Here is a 17,064-nt window from a genome sequence, read left to right as displayed (position 1 = left end):
CTAGCAACGACCACCTGCGCAAAATTCAAAATGGCGGGAGGCGGGCTTCACAGTTCGGTATTTCTTGTAATGGTCTCTGGGCAGATAGAGTCCGCTAGGGTGAGATCAAACTAACTACGCACTGAAAGCTCTTTAGCTTTTTTTAAAACTGTTCATTTCTATTTGTTTTTGGCTTTCAGTTTCCCGAATTTGACGATTTATACTGCAAGTACAGTTTTGTTTATGGTCAAGACTGGGTCGTTACGTCTGTAAGTATTTTCTAATTCTTACGCTTAGGTAATACGCCATTATATTTCTTCACTACCATCGCTTATTTCGTTTCTCAAAGCTTTTGTTTGAGTTCAAAGCAGTCAACTTTGTCGTTTATTTCTAAACATTACGACAATATCATGCCGAGGTGTTTATAAAAGCAACTTTTAACAGTCTCATATCAGTCAAGTGACGTCATCATCATAATATGCGAAAGTCCAAGTAAAAAGTAAAAAAGTATTTAAAAAGTAACATATTTACTGATCAATATTATGGTTCTTTTCCACAGGGTTGGGAAGAAGGAATTTCCCAGACGACGAAAAAGAGTTTGGATAGACGGCAAGTCTTTGTTTTCAATTTTCCATTGGACATCACTTTCAAAAGTACAAGTCCCTTTGGATGTGAGTTGATATTGAACAGAAGTTGTAATGGCTTGTGGCTTCGACAACATTCCAAATAAATATAACTGTTATACTAGTTTTATATTGTCAAACCTTTTAAGTGAAATTTTGGTTATGTTAGACTCAAGCCAATTGCTAGTTAACAGCGCCTCACGGCAGTCATGTATAGTAGGTTTCTTCGTAAAAACTGAAATCTTATTTTAAGACATTTCGTCTTTCCTCAGCACCAGAACAATAGCTGCCGTAACTTCTCAGCTATTGTCTGGTGCTAGGTAAGACGAAACGTCTTCAATAATTAAGATTTTAGTTTTTACGGAGTTGCTTGGTGGGAGCATCACATTGGCCATGTGAACTTTTCTGCTCCCACCCTTTTTAGGGTAAGAAGTTGGATTTGGTAAGTTTTTGGGTTGGTTAGTATTTTCACTGATTCCATCAGTGTGACGATGGCTGGTGGTTGACACTCTCAGGGTTGCCATGGATGCCTTTGTGATCGCTTGAATAATAGTTGGCTCCACCATTCATTCCACAAGGCACCTTCCCCAAGCTCATCTGTTGGTGATGAGTTTTACTGCATTTGTGTGATAATTTACTGTTTTAACTCTCTTAGGGCCTCAACTGGTTATCAGCTGCTATGGCTTGGATGCTTTTGGTCATGATGTAGTGCGAGGTTACGGAGCTGTTCATGTTCCAATCTCTCCAGGAAGGTAAGAGTTAATTTATGCAAATAAAGATGCAGCTTGGGTTATCTTTATAATGAGATTACTAGATAACTATGTGATGAAGACTAGCAGTATAGCAGTTGAAACATCGTGAACAACACCTTATTGCAATTACATTGTGAGACAAACAAACATTCATCGTCCCTAAACTGTATTTCCTTATAAGCAATAACAGATCCCCAAGTGGAAGCTAGTTGTGATCAAAACTTCAAAAAGTAATGAAAAATTGATGCTTGAACCTTAATTTTTGTTTACTAAATTTTTAGCCACACAAGAGAGCTGCCAATGTTTGTTCCTGAGTCATCGTCAAAATTTCAAAAATTTGTGAGGTAAGCTTGTAGTTAAGGTAAGGAATTTCCAGAGGGGTGGGAGGTTCAAACAAATACCGTCTATGGGAGGGGTGTGGGCAATTTCTGGAACACTGACATGAGCTGATGTTTAGTGTGCTGGACTCCGGATTGAGGGGTACGGGTCTGAGCCTGTGTTCTTGGGCAAGACACTTTACTGTCACAGTGCCTCTCTCCACCCAAATAGGTACCAGCAAATTTTCTGCTGGGGGGTTAACCCTGCAATGGACTAGCATCTCATCAAGGGGGGAGAAGAAATACTCCTAGTCGCTTTATACTATGGAAACCAGGATAAGCCCCTGCCTGATGGGCCACTAGGCTCCTAATGCGGACTTAACCTTTTATAACAATGAGCAATTAGAGAATAAGTTATTTTATTTGTATGGAATTTTTTTCAGTTGGTTCCTTGGCAGAAGACCTGAGTTTGTGGATCCTAAAGTTGTAGCACAAGGTGAAGGAAGAGAAGTGACAAGAGTTAGATCACAAGGAAGTGTAAAAGTGACATTCAGTGTAGTGACACGTGATATGAAGAAACTTGGTTATGACACAGAACCTGCCAGTGTTGCTATTCCACATCTAGCTCCTGGAAATACTGGAATCACGACAATACGACCAGAATCTCAATTGCATGGAGGAGAGAGCCACTCATAGTTACCAGAGTGATTGCATTCTAGGCATCAAGAAAGCCCACTGGCAACTGAAGTGGATGGATGCACACTGCACAAAGTTAATCCAAATGTTGTGTTTTACACTGGAGTCAATCTGACAACCAACAGAGTTGTATGGGTTCATACAACTCATGTACGTAACCATTTGAACCCATTGGTAGACTTCATTTTCTAAACATCCGCTTACTAAAGATTACTGTTGGTAGCTTTATACTCGTTGAGAATTTATAATCACATAAAAGTTTACCTTTCTTATCAGCATCATACACCGTAGGTGACATAAAATATTTTTTAAGAAATCCTTTTTGCTTTGTTCTTTTTCAATGCCAAATATATATAAAGCTTTTTCTCTTGTAAATAGCAAAACAACAAACAGGGGTCAATTCAATAAAACATTTGTAAATATTTGCAAGTGTAGCTATTGCTTTAGCGGTCGAAAACAAAAGCTACACTTGTAAGTTACACTTGTAAATGTTGTATTGAATTGACCCAAATATATACAGAGTACAAAGAAAAAAGTATTTAATGCAAGTATTTGTTACAGTGTTTCTATTTTCATTCATGTACAATCTTTAACTTTTAGTACATAAAAAGACAAATTTACATTTGGACCAAGAAAAAATTATGTAAAAGTAATAAAAATATTTTAGGTGTAATAAATTTTGTTTGAAGACAAAATTATAAAAAATTGTTGTATTAAATTGTTGTTGGTCTAGCACTGTACAAGATTTTGCTTTCCTGAGAGGGAGGGTTCACATTTTCAGGATCACTTACAGTTACAGTTTTTTGCACTATAACTCGAACCAGTGAGTTAAAAATTTGTTAGTTGAGAAGTGCTTCAATTTTTCATCCAGCCATTTTGCTAGCCAAGGTGTACAGTGCCTGTCTACGCCCTAGCAAAATGGCTGGATGAGAAATTGAAGCCCTTCTCAACTAAATTATATACAATCTCCAACATCTTTGAGTTTCCTTAAGTTAACAATTCTTTAGTTGACAAGGCTGCAGCACAAGTTGGCTAAAATCACAGGATATACTCTGCAAAATTGAACAGGATAATTGTGTTTCAACAAAATTGTTAATGAATTACAATTTTGTGGTTCTGTACATAGCACTTTACAAGATGTCAGGCCAGTCTTCTTGAGCAGTAGTCTGTATCAGGCTCTTGGTAGTTGGGGGCAAGTGAGAGGCTATTTGAGCAGGTGATAGACAAGGAGTTCGCTGACCATAATATATGGCACTGTAACAAATTCAGACGACCACAACAAACAGAAACCAATTCTGTTGTACTCATGAATATTTTATTGATAACAATATAAAACTTAGGGGGAAATGTACAGAGGTTTAAATCAGCAGTTTTTCTATTGACTGCTGAAGTGACTGGATCTGTGGCTTGAGTTGAGAGCCTTCATTGATGGTAACAGCAGTGGCAATGACGGGGCGAGACACTCCACATGCACGACCAAGAGCCTGCTTGGAACGAACAAATACATATGGCACATTCTAAAAGAGAAAAAAGTAGACAATATTGTGAGTTTAACAAAGTTTTATTTGAGCAGTTCAACCAAGCCTAGATGTTAAGCAAAAACCCAGGGGGGGTACTCCGGCTTGTAAATGACGGGGATGATCAAAGAATTTTTGGGGGTTTGAAATTTTCGTTTCCGGGATTTCTTTTGGGTTGAAAAATTTGGCAAGTATTTTTTTGGGTGATTGATTTAAATAGGGGATTTTTTTGGATATTAAAAACGAACTTAAGTGACTTGGCGCGGTCTTGGCGTATTTATGGTATGATGAATAAACAAACACGAGAGTTCAATTTTTTATGGTTTTCTTTGTGTTATATTATTGCCCCTCCTGGCAATTTAGGGGTAATTTGACAAGGGATTTTTGGTCCAGGGATTTTTAATTTGGGTAACGTCGGAAGACTTAGGGATTTTTTTGGGTCCTGAGTTTTGCCTCCATTCGATTATCCCCGTCATTTACAACCCGGAGTACCCCCCCTGGGAGCAAAAAAGCAGGTCAAACTAGTTTAGGATCATCTTCTATTTTTGGCAAAGTAAAATCCAGTAAAATATTACTGGAAGATAAAAAACCTCAAGAGACAGGGTTTGTACAGGTCCTGGAAAGTCCTGGAATTTTATTGTGGCACTTTTCAGGACTGAAAGTCCTGGAAAAAGACTACCAGTCCTAGAAAATTCTGGAAAACTGTTAAACTCAAGTAACTACTGAATTCTTTGAACTAACATTATAAGAACTGTACAGACAGTAAGGAGAAATAATATTGAGTTCTTGGGAGTGCAAGGGTTAATGTGAATTTTGGAGTCCTGGAAAAATCAATCTGAGTCTTTGAAAAGCCCTGGAAAGGTACTGGAAAAAGGTCACAAACCCTGTAGAGAGGAGGGGTTTGTAGTCTTCTGCAAAACACAGGAAGGTAAACCAGTTATGAAGAGTATTTTCCTAGGTTATGAAGTATATAACAGACTGAATTTATCAGTTTCTGGGGGTTGGTGTAGCCCTCACTGGCTATAGCAAAGCTTTCTACAACAGCCCCCATAATTGATTTCTGCCTTGACAGTATTTTATGTGATCTGAGTTGCTTTTGGCAATTTCCTTACCTTGTCTTCACACAAGAGAGGGAGGTGCAGCAATATTTCTAGTGGTTCTGTATCAGCTGCCATGACGATAAACTCGGCAATACCACGGTTAAGACATTTGGTGGCTGCAAGAAATTTGTGAAATTAATAATAATACTTAGCCAAACAACAAGAAGTAACCTTGCAAACACATGCAGTTGTTAGATTGCTACCTTCATTGGCTCCCTTTCTGAGCTGTTTGTAGTTGGATGCTTGTTGAATGAGATCAAGAATAGTCACAGTCAGTTGTGGATCAGCCAGGGGAAAAGCCTTGGGGTTAACGTCATCACTTGCCTAAACACAAGACAAAAACAAATAAAAACAATGCTTTCAATTATGACACCCCAGAATATATGTCTAACTTCACCAGTTTAGGATGTCTGTAGGTGTCTCCCACTGGGATGAACCAGATCAGGATCAGTGATCCAAGATCAGTTGGAGCATGGTGCATCAAAGGAACTGATGAATCCGTTGATGAACTATGATCCAACTGATCTTGGATCATTGATCCTGCGTCAGATCATCCCAAGAATGGACCCTAAGTCTGTACTCTGGCCATAGTGGCCCACAGAACCAGAGCTTATGCTGGTTTCTATATTAACATGGAGCAATCAGGTTGCTAGTGAAGTGTGTTGCAGTCACCCTGCAGCATTTTGTCACATAATTTACCCTATTGTTCCACACTACCCATTTATACCCCGAGTGGAGGAACTGTGAGAGTGGAAGTGTCTCACCCGAGAACAAAACAAAGTGATCCTGGCCAGAAGCCACACAATCTGGAGTCCAAGGTAAAACCATTAGGCTTCCACACCTCTCTCCACTTTCCCTGCACTGTACATGTACAGGGGTACATTGTATTTATAACAGGCTTGTTGGCCTGAAGATTAGACTAATAGTGGACTCTTGATTTATGAGGCCGTCCTATGTGGGGATTCTTGTGCAAGACACTGTGTGTTCAAAATGCCTCCTTCCACATGTCGTGGTGGAAACATGACTGCCATGGCATGTATGACCCATCAGGCTGTTCAAATCCTTTTTGGTGGAGAGAGGCATACAAGGAAAGTTTGAGGGCTATATGTTATCCCAAGTTAAACTAGCATATAAACTTGCGTTGGGTGGCCAAACAGACTTGCAAGTTATTCTTAAGTGCACACAACTTGCAAAAGAAGCCATTTCAAGTTAAAAGGTTCAGTCCTGCACAGTCAAAGTATAAACAAATGACTTGTGATCTGCTTGTGTTGGGTGGCCAAACGATGAAAAACTTACACCGACTTCCATACAAACATGCCTTGTGCTGGACACTGCAATTACTACAAGTGTAAAGGTTTTTAAATGTATCTAAGTCTTAGGTTTTTAAGTGTTCTTTTGCTTGGTTTTCCCATGCTTTGGAAAACATGGCAAATACTGAATAGTGCTTGGTGGGGTTTTATAAATCGTATTTAATAAACAAAGTCATCGCAAAAAAAAATTCAAGGAAAAAACATTAGCTTATTACAGTAAATGATCCGTAAAGTGTTCGATTGATCTTTCGCATGCATTTCACGTGTTTACGACACTCGACTCGCTGAAGAATCGAATGCTTCTATTAGTCGTACAAAATTTTGTGCAATGCACACTAAAAATATAATCTTGACGCCTTACCATGTTAATCTGCGGGTTTTAGGTCCTCTCGGCAGAGTTGAGCTTCACTGAGGACAGAAAATACTGACTACAATCAAACAACACAGAACCTTCCTCGCTGCTGCACGTGTGTAAAGACGCTGAAAGCACGACCGCATGGATTGACGGGAAGTAAACGACAGATTGCTACCGACCCCTCCCCTATAAGGATTCTTGGTATCTTACAGCCCGATTTCATTTCAACGGTGCTAGCCTTGCAGTAGTTCTAGAGGTTCGTTTAAAGGCGCTGTACGGGACTAGAGGGAGCAGTTGGGAACAAGTAGTAGGGAGAGCATGCCACTTCGGCTGCATCCTTGCAAATATAGGTCTTTTAAGGGACGAACTTAGGAGAAGTTGTTTACAGACTCCCTTTCTCATTAAAAAAAGCCTAACACTGAAGCAACTTGTCACTGTCAACTGAGTATCGCAACACAGTATTATTTTGGTCGACCTGCCTAATACACAATCTCGTGAGTGAAATGGTTACCCTACACGCACAGTTTGCGTGACCAAAGGAAGAAGGAACATGTATTAACATCTTAATTTCTCGACACTCCAAGTAAAAAGGAATATTTGTTCGAGAAATCGGGGTTCGACTGAGTGTTGACTTAATAACAAATTCAAGGGAAACGACTTTTAGTTCGAGTTTTCGGGAGGTTCGAGAATCGGGATTCTATTGTTGTGTTCGTATGAAAACTTGCTTAATTTGGGAAAAGCTAAGCAATCTTTGACTTTCTAGGGAACTCACATAGTGGGTAACATATCTTGAGCTTCAAAAGCAATTCATTCTAACAAAATTGAACGCAAGCCAGTTTGTTATGGGGGTTGCTGTGTGACAAAGAGAGACCCAGAAGTTGATTGCCTCTCTTTGAAAAACAACAGTGAGCAAATCCATTTGCTTTCCCATCCAGAAGTCAATTAAAACACCACACAAGTACTTCAACAAAATTTTAATTCTAATCACCATACATTGGCAGTTTATAAAATAGAAATTATCAGTAACTTTATGACGTTTATCTCATAGACCACAAAAAACCTATTCTAGCTCAGTCCCCATCCGCAGCATTGGGGTAGTCACGTAACGTTGCGTGACCACTTATGTAACGGCTGCAAACGTGACTAACCTCAATTTTATAATTGCCTAACTGACCAATAAGTTTGTCACATACAAATGTTCGCATTTAAAAGTTACTTCTCACTAGACACTAGTCTCCTTCCCAGCCTTTATTAGAATCGTCACGCAACACTCAGTTACGTGACAATCGAAATATGGGCTGCGAAAGAGACCAACTGTACATATCAAAACTCCGTACACAACAATCTCATGAAAAACTACTATACTCTATTGCATTATCAACTAGGATTTGAGGTTTATTTCCCACAAATGCCTTACACAAATCCCTTGAATTAACGATAATATAGATTATTCCCAGCTCATTTGAAATCCGCGCCAAATTGATTGCATTCCGTCTCCGCGGTTTTTAAGCCTCTACACTTTTCAGGTTCTTGGATCTTCATCGCGTTTGTTTGCGCAGTGTTCTATACTTTTATTTGCTTTGAAAATAGATTTTGAGAAGTTGTATTATTTTGTTTGACTAAAAACTCTTACAAGATTACAGTTCCCCTTCTGGCGAGCGTCCTTTAATTCACGACAACCTTTCGAAATAAGAAACTACACAGAACTCTAAAGAAAAGATAGTCAAGAGGGGATTATTCTTAGCCGGATGAAAACAAAAACTTCAAATAATATGGGCGTGTGGCTTGAAAACGTGCACAGAACGGAGCATTCTTCATTCAGGAAACCAACATCAAATTAGATGAAAAAAAAAATCGAAACTTTGTTGGCCGGGTTTTTAACATCGACTTTGTCGCCTCAAACTAACACGTTCTCTATGATAAATTATCCCACTATAAAAAGATGACACTACCTATCGATAACAAAAAGATTTTTTTTTCTCTGAAAAAATCTATTCAAAAGACACCTGATGTTAACTAAACAAGAACCAGTAAAGAAAGGAAAAGGGAAACCAAAGCGAAGGAAAGTGAAATTGTAGCTGGGCGAGGTGTCGCGCGAATTTATGCATCTGCTTCAGGTTCAGGCGTGGCATCGGCATCGCCTGCATCCCCACCCCTGTCCCCTCGGGTCGTCTTTCTTCTTGGCTCGGGAGGGGGTGGTGAAACCGCTGCGACCTGTTGCGCCGCTACGGCCCCTGAAAAAGAGAAAAATTCATTAGAATTGCTTAACTGTACTCGAGTCGTGACGACTCGACACTGGACGATATGAAATGGTGTTTGAGACTTTAAAACAACGGCACGAATGTCCATGGGGGGGGGGGGGGGGGAGGAGAGGGAGGGATAGATAAGTAACACTCGACTGGAAACACCCGCCTGGCTTTAATACAGAAAAGCCATATTTGTTTATAGACGACTGGACCCACTTCGTGGGATTTTCTCCCTTATCATGACCATTTATATCAGTTCAAAGCAACAACAGTTTCAGAGCAGTTTCAGGTTATTCAATAGGACTTGATTACTTTATAATTTACTCATTTGTCTACCTCCGCTTTTCTGTCATGATAATAAAAGGCTTAACTTCAATAGTTACCTAAGCCTGTTTCGGAGACTTTGTACTTCGCGATTTAATTCCTCGTTCGCCTCAATGTAGTCATCCAGTTCTCGTTGTGTTTTGCGTTTTGAGGAGTTGAGTCGCGTGTTCTCCTCTTCAGCCTCGTCTACAGAGCGTTTCAAAGTCTTCACACGGGCATTCACCTTTTCCATCTAAAACGACATGATTACAAGAACAAGAATTGAAATAAAAGGCACAATAATATACGAGGCAAGGTCACCAAGAAAAAAGGTGTCGAAACTTAAATAAGTGGAAAGTTTCCGAACTTTGCAACTACGATTCAAATTACACGGACGATTTTTCAACAATCAACCGAAAGTTTCCGAACAAGGATAGTTGAATTGTAGCAAGAGCGTATCGTAGAAAATCGCATTAATATAAAAAACGGCGTTCGTACCCTTTTTTGGACCAAAAATTCAAAGAATTTTCAAGACTCTACCAACAAATTCCCAAAAAAATCTTTGTTAAAAAATCGTTACAGTTGCATACAGAAACGTCAGCGTCACAATCCAACCAGATGAAAACCAATTTCAAAGCTTTCTAAGCACCAAATTAACTCTTAAATGATGACTTTCAAGGCCTTGAAATTTGAATTTCAAATTCGAAGACATTTTAGGGAATGAACAAACTCTCTAGTCAGGGAAAGTGCGAACAAAAAGGCCCGCGAGTAACGAGGTTAACGCCCTCTCTTTTCACCAAATCCCCATCCGTGAAGCCTGTTCCTGCACAGGCTAGTAGGAACAACATTCAACACACCTGTTCTTTGTACTGGTCAGCATGGCGTCTCTCTTCCTCTGCTTGTAATAGGGACTCTTTGTACTTCTTCTCTAGCTTGCGGTTATTCTTGGCCAGGGTAGCGCGTTCCCTGAAAGAATGGGAAAGGTATTATCAAGAGATTGGTCCGACATCAGACCAATATTGGTCCAACATTGCTCGAACAATGGTCCAGCTCTGTTCTAACATTGGTCCAACATTGGACAAAAAAAACATTTCCACTTGTGGCTGCAAACCAAACTGCAGGAAAACTCCCGTGCATTAGTGCAAGAATGAGTTGATCTACATCAGAAGATTTTTAAGCCGTTCAATAAATTCGCAGTTTGTGTTTTATCAAGTCTAAAACACTCGGCTGCGCCTCGTGTTTTAAACTTGATAAAACACTGCTGCTCATTTATTAAACATTACCTATTCTGTTCGTGCCGGAGGGAAGAATCAAGCTAGCTGCTATAATTTTCACTTACTTGGCTTCGGCGTCGAGCTGTTCTTGCAATGTAGCCAGTTTGTTCTCCAGTGCCTGAACAGTCATCCTGTTACGAGCACGCGTCTGGCTCTCAAGCTCCTGTAGTTTGACTTTCATGTCCTTGTTCTACGATTAAAAGAAACGATTTCTTTAATGCCACGAGACCACTGTTTAAGCAATAGAGGACTTTCCCCTCATCTCCGGGGGGGGGGGCCGCGGTCGGGCCCTCCCCCGGTGGGCCCTGGGGGGTTTTTTGGTTTTCCGCGCATGGCTGGTGGTCGTGCGGCGCCGTGTCGACGGCGATCCCACGTATCTCGCGGGTTGGCTCGGCTCTGTGGCTCAGGTGGGGTGCGAGGTCACTGCGCGTCGCCCTTGAGTGAGTGAACTTGCCTGTGTTTGGCGCCGCCGGTGGTCTCTCGGTCGTGTGCTGTGGATCATGCACAGCAGCGGATCTGCGGGTCGGTGCATGGTTGCATGTGGTGTGCGTACGGGTCCGTTCTTCTCTGTCGTTTCCTCCGTCTTTGTTGTGCTTCCGTGTCTCTGTTCTCTCTCCTCTTTCGTCTTCCCCCCCATTTTGTGGTTCACGACTTCGCCATGTACAGTGATTCGCTGGGAGTCTCGGAGCGTCATTCGCGGCGGCACGTTTGCCGGTATCAGCACGATCGGCCGTGCAGTGTGTAGCTATAGTCGTGCGTTGACCATTTTTTTTGGGTGGGATATGTAGTTGAATACTGAAGGACTGCGATGTGCATGTCCGCTGGCACTCCAGGCAACGCTGTGGTTCTTCTTTCTTTTCTTTTTTTCGGCTCATTGGGGGCCGGACACATATCAAATTTGGTTTGTTTTCCATTTCTTTCTCCGTCTTGCGTCTTTTGGCAGTTGTTTGTGCGGGAAACACAGAGCGTGACGTCACAACCGTGTATCCTCATCTCACACCTATCGACCAATGAGAGCGCGCGTAGTATCTTAATTATTTTATAAAGAGAAATATTGGGGATCTGGAAAAAAAACTGGCGCAAAGCGCACGTCGCGACCTTCGCCCAAAAGAGGCGGGAAAATTTCGCGCCAAAATGCGAAGGGAAACAGCGCGTGCGCCTCAAAAAGGTCGGCGACTCGTGAAGAACAATGATCAACAAAAATTCATTAAAAAACTCATTAATAATTCATAAAGAAAATACAAAAGAAATTAATGTTTAATGAGTGTCTTTATATCTGATAAAGACACGGCTAAACTTTACGTCCAATTTTCTAGGCCAAAATAACCCCAAATCTAAATATAAGTGCAAGAATGAGTTGATCTACATCAGAAGATTTTTAAGCCGTTCAATAAATTCGCAGTTCGTGTTTTATCAAGTGTAAAACACTCGGCTGCGCCTCGTGTTTTAAACTTGATAAAACACTGCTGCTCATTTAATAAACATTACTTTATAGCTTTCACTTTGATTATATTTTTTTTGCTTAAGTTTCTTACCTGTTTTTCTAGCGTGAGTTTGGCGCTCTCCATTTTCTGTAGAGCAGCACGCTCTGAGTTCAGGTCTGTCTGGAATTGCTCCATCTGTTAAATTGAAAATGGGACCACAAAATCAATCTAATGGCGAGGGAACAGTTTTAAAAGAAAGCTAATGTGTGACAAGGCACGCCTTTAACAGCCACACATCTTTATTTAACATACCTGCATATTAGCCCGCTTGTATTTCTCCAGTAGCAATTCATTTTGAGTTCTTTCTTCCTCGAGTTCTTCTTCCATTTGAGCTAAGCGAGCATCGTATTTACGCTTCTCCTCGGCCCATGACCCCCTAAAACGGCCAAATAATATTAAATTAACTATAATCTACCAGAAGATCGGAGCGAACACTAACATTAACTCACGGCGGGGCGTTACGAACCACGAAGCGCGAGGACGACGCCCACGATTCTCGCGAGATTATTTTGCGCCTCACGCGCTTCCCGCGTGCTGTAAACTCAAGTCTGCAACAAGTAATAAAATAATGACAGAAATTGTCTGTCGTAATATGATTTGATAGATAAACTTAAAAGCAGTGACTACCTTAGATGACCTGAAGTTGCTATTTCCTCTGCTAGTTCGTCCCTTTCCGCTTCCAAACTCTTTCTAGCTCGTTCGGCGGCAGCAAGATCCTACAATTCAAAATTAACAACGGGTTACTTTCACTCACCCACTGCGGCTTTACCTCGCAAAACAAATTTGCAGTTTACAAATCTTCACAGAAGCACTCGAAGGGTTTTCGATTCTTGTCAACCAATCACAACATAGCAGGGCACTCAACGTGTCACGAGTACGTACGTCACGTTGCTTAGCAACTTCTCGCGAAGACCGCGGGCTCGGATAATATTTAGAAGGGTATTGGTACCAGAAAAAGTCACGTGATACTTAAACGTTATTCCCAGTCTCCCGCTTTTCACCTCTTGCATTTGTAAGTAGTCGGCTTCCAACTGCTTGGCTTTCTTCTCGTTCTCTTTTGCTTGTTCCGATATTTCGTCTCGAGCGAGCCGTGCCTCGTCCAGGTCCCGCTGAATGTCCTTGACCTGCTGCTGGTATTTCTTCAGTTGTCGGAGACCGTCCTCCTTCACGCGGTTGGCAGCTTCAAGCTGTTCTTCCAGATCTGCGATGTCCATTTCGATCTTCTTCTTGGAGTTCTGTGCATTTACTCTTGCCTTGCGCTCCTCGTCCAACTCGCCCTCAAGCTCACGCAGCTAACGAAGCAAGTAGAACGAAATTTAGTTGCAAAGCATGAAATTACAGAGACACATCATGCTAAAGGAAAAGAACGGGATGAAATTTCGTTCGCAGAAACCTGTAGTCCAAGGATCAACATGAAAATGTTCTTTATTGGCTTGTATACAATTGTGTGATTTGTGTTGGGAGAATTGGTTATGATATCAGGAATCAGCCTCGCTATGTTATCGCCTTGTCGATTGAAGACACTGAATAAAATTGTTTGTAAAACAGGACCACCGAATATATGGTTTATGAACAAGTTCAAACACTTTGAAACAATTAAAGTTATTTCAAAGGCAGCAAGTAAAACTCGCAGGTTTCTTTGAGAAACTGCAAGGAAATTTCAAAGGTTTTTTCACGATATTAAAGTAATTCACACTCGCTGTGCAAACAATGACCTTAAATTCTGCAAAAGAATCTGAACCTAGTTTGAAGTTCCATAAAAAACATCTTACTTACTTACTTACTGCCCTATACGCCATCGGCGCTAAGGGCAGCATAAAAAAAAACATCTACCTTACCTGTTTTAGCAAAGCTTTCCTCTTCTCTTCATTCTGTTCGTCCCTGGCAGCCAATTCTCTGTCGAACTGAGTTTTGGCAGCTTGCATGTTCACCTCCATCCTGAGTTTAGCATCCTCGGTGATCTGCAGCTCATCCTCGAGTTCTTCAATCTGTTGTTTCTTCTCTTCAAGCTGTGCTTCCAACTGGCGTTTGGACTTCTCCAGCTCGTGCACGTTCTTACCAAAGTCATCCTTGCTCTCCATCATGGCTTCCAGTTCATTTTGCGCGACCTTGCGGAGCCTTTCACTCTCCACCAGTTTATCCTGGTGTTCTTCAAGTTCGCGTGTAAGAGAAATAACCTGGAAAATAATATATCGTGACATTACGTTTGTTCGTCACGCAATCGTGACATTACGCTGACATTACGTTTGTCCGTCACGCAATCTTGCTTGTAACATTAGACAGGAAAATATTGCATGAGGATCGAGGCAAAAAGGGGTCTTTGTACGATTACGTTTCTGTCAGGGATAAAGGAGCTAAGTCACGGCGATTTCGCAGATTTTGTGTTTAAACTGTTCTGAAATTAGTGGTAGACAACTTAACCCTTGAATAACATTATCTTTGAACAGCTAAAGGAAGATGTAACCTTAATTTGCAGATAGAACTGAATCAAACGTCGGCTATAAATATCTATTGTTTGAAGACGCGCCAAAACAACTTGTAAAGTTTAGCCTCGATTTTTCAAGTTGCAATCCATTTCCATCCTAACCATCTGCAGCCATACATGCTTGTTAACAGTTTCAGTGCTAACAATGGACCATTATTTGTAGGTTTCCTACGACAAAAATATAAATTGTGGCTGTTCAAAGCTTTAAAACACAAACCTTAGTTTCATTCTGTCTGGCATCCCGTTCAGCGTTATCTCTTTCCATGGCGTTCTTCTCGGATATGGCTTTCTCTTCAGCCAGCATCTACAGTAAATGAAAAAAAAAAAAACAGGTCAGCCTTTGACGCAAACTGCTCAATTTGCTTAAAATGAAATTTTAGAATTGGTTACTACTTCTGAACACTGCGCTTTTCAACACGGCTGTTGCTCAGTAGCTGTAAGAACTTGCCCCAACTCAATTTGTGCCTCTTTTAAGTCCCAAGACTGACCAACATCAATTTTCTCCTTACAATATCAATACTTCATCATGAAAAAGGTTATGAGAATTAATAAAATGATCACCAAATGGAGATTGCTTTGACATTTTAACAAATTCTCACAACGTATACTATAAGAAAGTGTATGGAGATCAGTCAGGAGAATTTGAATGTGGATACTGGGACCTAAAGGGTTAAAAGTCAGTTATGGGAGAAGCACAAACCTGATCGAACTTCCTCTGCTTCTTCTCTAAGGCGCTGACTGCTGCTCTCTCCTTCTCCAAGTTAAGCTGTACATCGTCCACCTGTTTAACAAGAAGTAAAATGTTGGAAACTCGCTTGCGCGCAGTTACCTTGCCTAACCTTAGACCAGCTTTGTCAATGAGTCACCGAAAATTAAAGGGACTGTGTCACGGCTGAGTTAATTTTATTTGCCAAATACTCACTATGAAACTTAAGGTACCTGCCCAGGCAATAGTGCATTTTTGACAACAGGAATCCTCTTACACCTTCCACAGAGTCATTTTTATTTGATGTGAGTTGCCAACATTTTATTGACATTTTCATCAATTTGTTTACTATATCGTTTCTCCCAGGCGAACGTGCTCTCATCAAACGCAATCTGTGTTGGGGATCGATTCTCAGAAGTTATTTTTTCGTCGGCCGTCCTCGCCCAACCACGTAGTGCTACAATGTCACTCAGTTCTGTCTCGGGGAATAAGTAAGTTGCTGGAGTCCACAGTTGGTCCTCCAATCCGTGTTTTGAAGGTTCCATCGAGCTCTGTCGCCATTGGATGTTCCTGTCTGGCTGCAGCGAACAGTGTTGCGGCTGGTGGGTACTCCCCCACTTCCGGTTGCTCTTGACTTTGGAACGGGACTAAGTTTCATGCGTCCCGGGGGTCGAACAGTCTGCTCCTCGTATCGGAGAGCAATGGATGCACAGCCTAACAACCGTCCCAGTTCCTACTCGACCTTCACTTCCGGTAGCACATTTAGCTTTTCGTTCCGGCTCCTGTGCGATTTTGTCCCAAATCGATTTTCTGTATGGAGTACTGAACATGATTAGGAAGATTGGAAAAAAAACTGCAATTTCCCTGGGCGGGTACCTTAATGTTTGCAAAGAAATTACTTCTATGGATCTAAATGACAAAACCGTAGCTTCATTACAACCAAGAGTGCCTCCCAGACGTTATAATTTAAAGTTACAAGCAACCGAAATTAACTTTGAAAACTGTTCAGCCTAACAGTATTTCAAAAACCCATATCGCAATCCGTTTTAAACTTCTTCAATTTTGGCCATCCGTAGCTTCTTTTGTATTTGCTGTGTTATTGAAATGTTCCTTCACTGTTTTAAGCGGTTATTTTATATTTCATCGAATTTGGTGGCCATTTACTGTGCCTAAATTTGACTAAATAAAAAAACCGTGACACAGTTCCTTTAAAAGCAAAACAAACAAAGAGTCAATAAGTTTTTACACGCGCAAAAACATGAACGTACCTCGTCTTGCAGTCTTTTCCTGGTCTTCTCCAGCTTGCTGTTATTAGCAGTCAGCTCATCCACCCTTCCTTGCAAAGTTTCGATGTCTCGTGACAATTTCTTCTTGCTCTGTTCAGCTTCTTCAAGAAGAGCGGAGCGATCGTCGGCCAATTTCTTGAGCTCGCCCATCTAAAGAAAAATAACAGGTGAATTAGCCTTTTTAGCGTCTTACTCTGCATTACATAGTAATTTCTACAATATTTCTTGTTCGGTTATAAAGCTTTTGATCAGGTCTACAAACTCTCCTTAGATATTAGTGTAGTACTGTAGAGTTAACAGTAATGAGAATTTGTCTGTTCACCGACCTGTGCCTGGACTTGTGAGAGGTTCTTCTGAAGCGCTATCTTCGCATCCTCCTCATCATCAAGTTGATCTTGCAGGCGACTTATTTCCGTCTCGGACTCTTTGAGTTTGTTGCTGAGCGCCAGCTTCTGACGGGTTTCATCTGATAGAGATTCCTGACAAACAAGAAACATTTACCACAAGAGCATTAGAACCAGTTGCATTGCAAGGCAGAAAGCGTTTATTTTCTTCATTTTGTTTCATTTTGTTTTGACAAATTCAAAGGCTATTTAGGGCGATTCATACAATGACTGTTATAAAACCAATC

General features: G+C 41.0%; 3 protein-coding genes across 3 annotated transcripts in view; 1 reads left to right on the top strand and 2 right to left on the bottom strand.

Annotated features, from left to right (window-relative positions):
* The first annotated feature begins 22 nt into the window (after positions 1-22).
* Positions 23-3,053, top strand: LOC144632950 (B9 domain-containing protein 1-like). The gene is made up of 6 exons (XM_078491705.1): positions 23-99; positions 180-248; positions 539-650; positions 1,258-1,354; positions 1,636-1,698; positions 2,115-3,053. The coding sequence occupies exons 1-6, from the start codon at positions 31-33 to the stop codon at positions 2,365-2,367; spliced, it is 663 nt and encodes a 220-aa protein (XP_078347831.1). The 5' UTR covers positions 23-30; the 3' UTR covers positions 2,368-3,053.
* A 607-nt stretch (positions 3,054-3,660) lies between these two features.
* On the bottom strand, positions 3,661-6,776 carry LOC144632951 (NHP2-like protein 1). The gene is made up of 4 exons (XM_078491707.1): positions 6,656-6,776; positions 5,188-5,308; positions 4,997-5,100; positions 3,661-3,884 (listed from the first exon to the last, which is right to left on the bottom strand). The coding sequence occupies exons 1-4, from the start codon at positions 6,656-6,658 to the stop codon at positions 3,726-3,728; spliced, it is 387 nt and encodes a 128-aa protein (XP_078347833.1). The 5' UTR covers positions 6,659-6,776; the 3' UTR covers positions 3,661-3,725.
* An 832-nt stretch (positions 6,777-7,608) lies between these two features.
* LOC144633879 (uncharacterized) overlaps positions 7,609-17,064 on the bottom strand; it is a 37,971-nt gene continuing 28,515 nt past the window's right edge. Inside the window, 14 exon segments of the mRNA XM_078492785.1 lie at positions 7,609-8,842; positions 8,844-8,883; positions 9,279-9,451; positions 10,056-10,164; positions 10,538-10,662; positions 12,008-12,091; positions 12,209-12,332; positions 12,584-12,672; positions 12,958-13,248; positions 13,795-14,133; positions 14,659-14,745; positions 15,142-15,222; positions 16,416-16,583; positions 16,760-16,912. Coding sequence (XP_078348911.1) covers positions 8,750-8,842; positions 8,844-8,883; positions 9,279-9,451; positions 10,056-10,164; positions 10,538-10,662; positions 12,008-12,091; positions 12,209-12,332; positions 12,584-12,672; positions 12,958-13,248; positions 13,795-14,133; positions 14,659-14,745; positions 15,142-15,222; positions 16,416-16,583; positions 16,760-16,912 — 1,956 coding nt within the window. The 3' untranslated portion in view covers positions 7,609-8,749.

This window comes from Oculina patagonica, chromosome 12, assembly GCF_052425735.1.
Source record: "Oculina patagonica isolate OP01 chromosome 12, crgOcupat, whole genome shotgun sequence".
Lineage (NCBI taxonomy): Eukaryota > Metazoa > Cnidaria > Anthozoa > Scleractinia > Oculinidae > Oculina > Oculina patagonica.
This window is presented reverse-complemented; position numbering and strand designations above follow the sequence as displayed.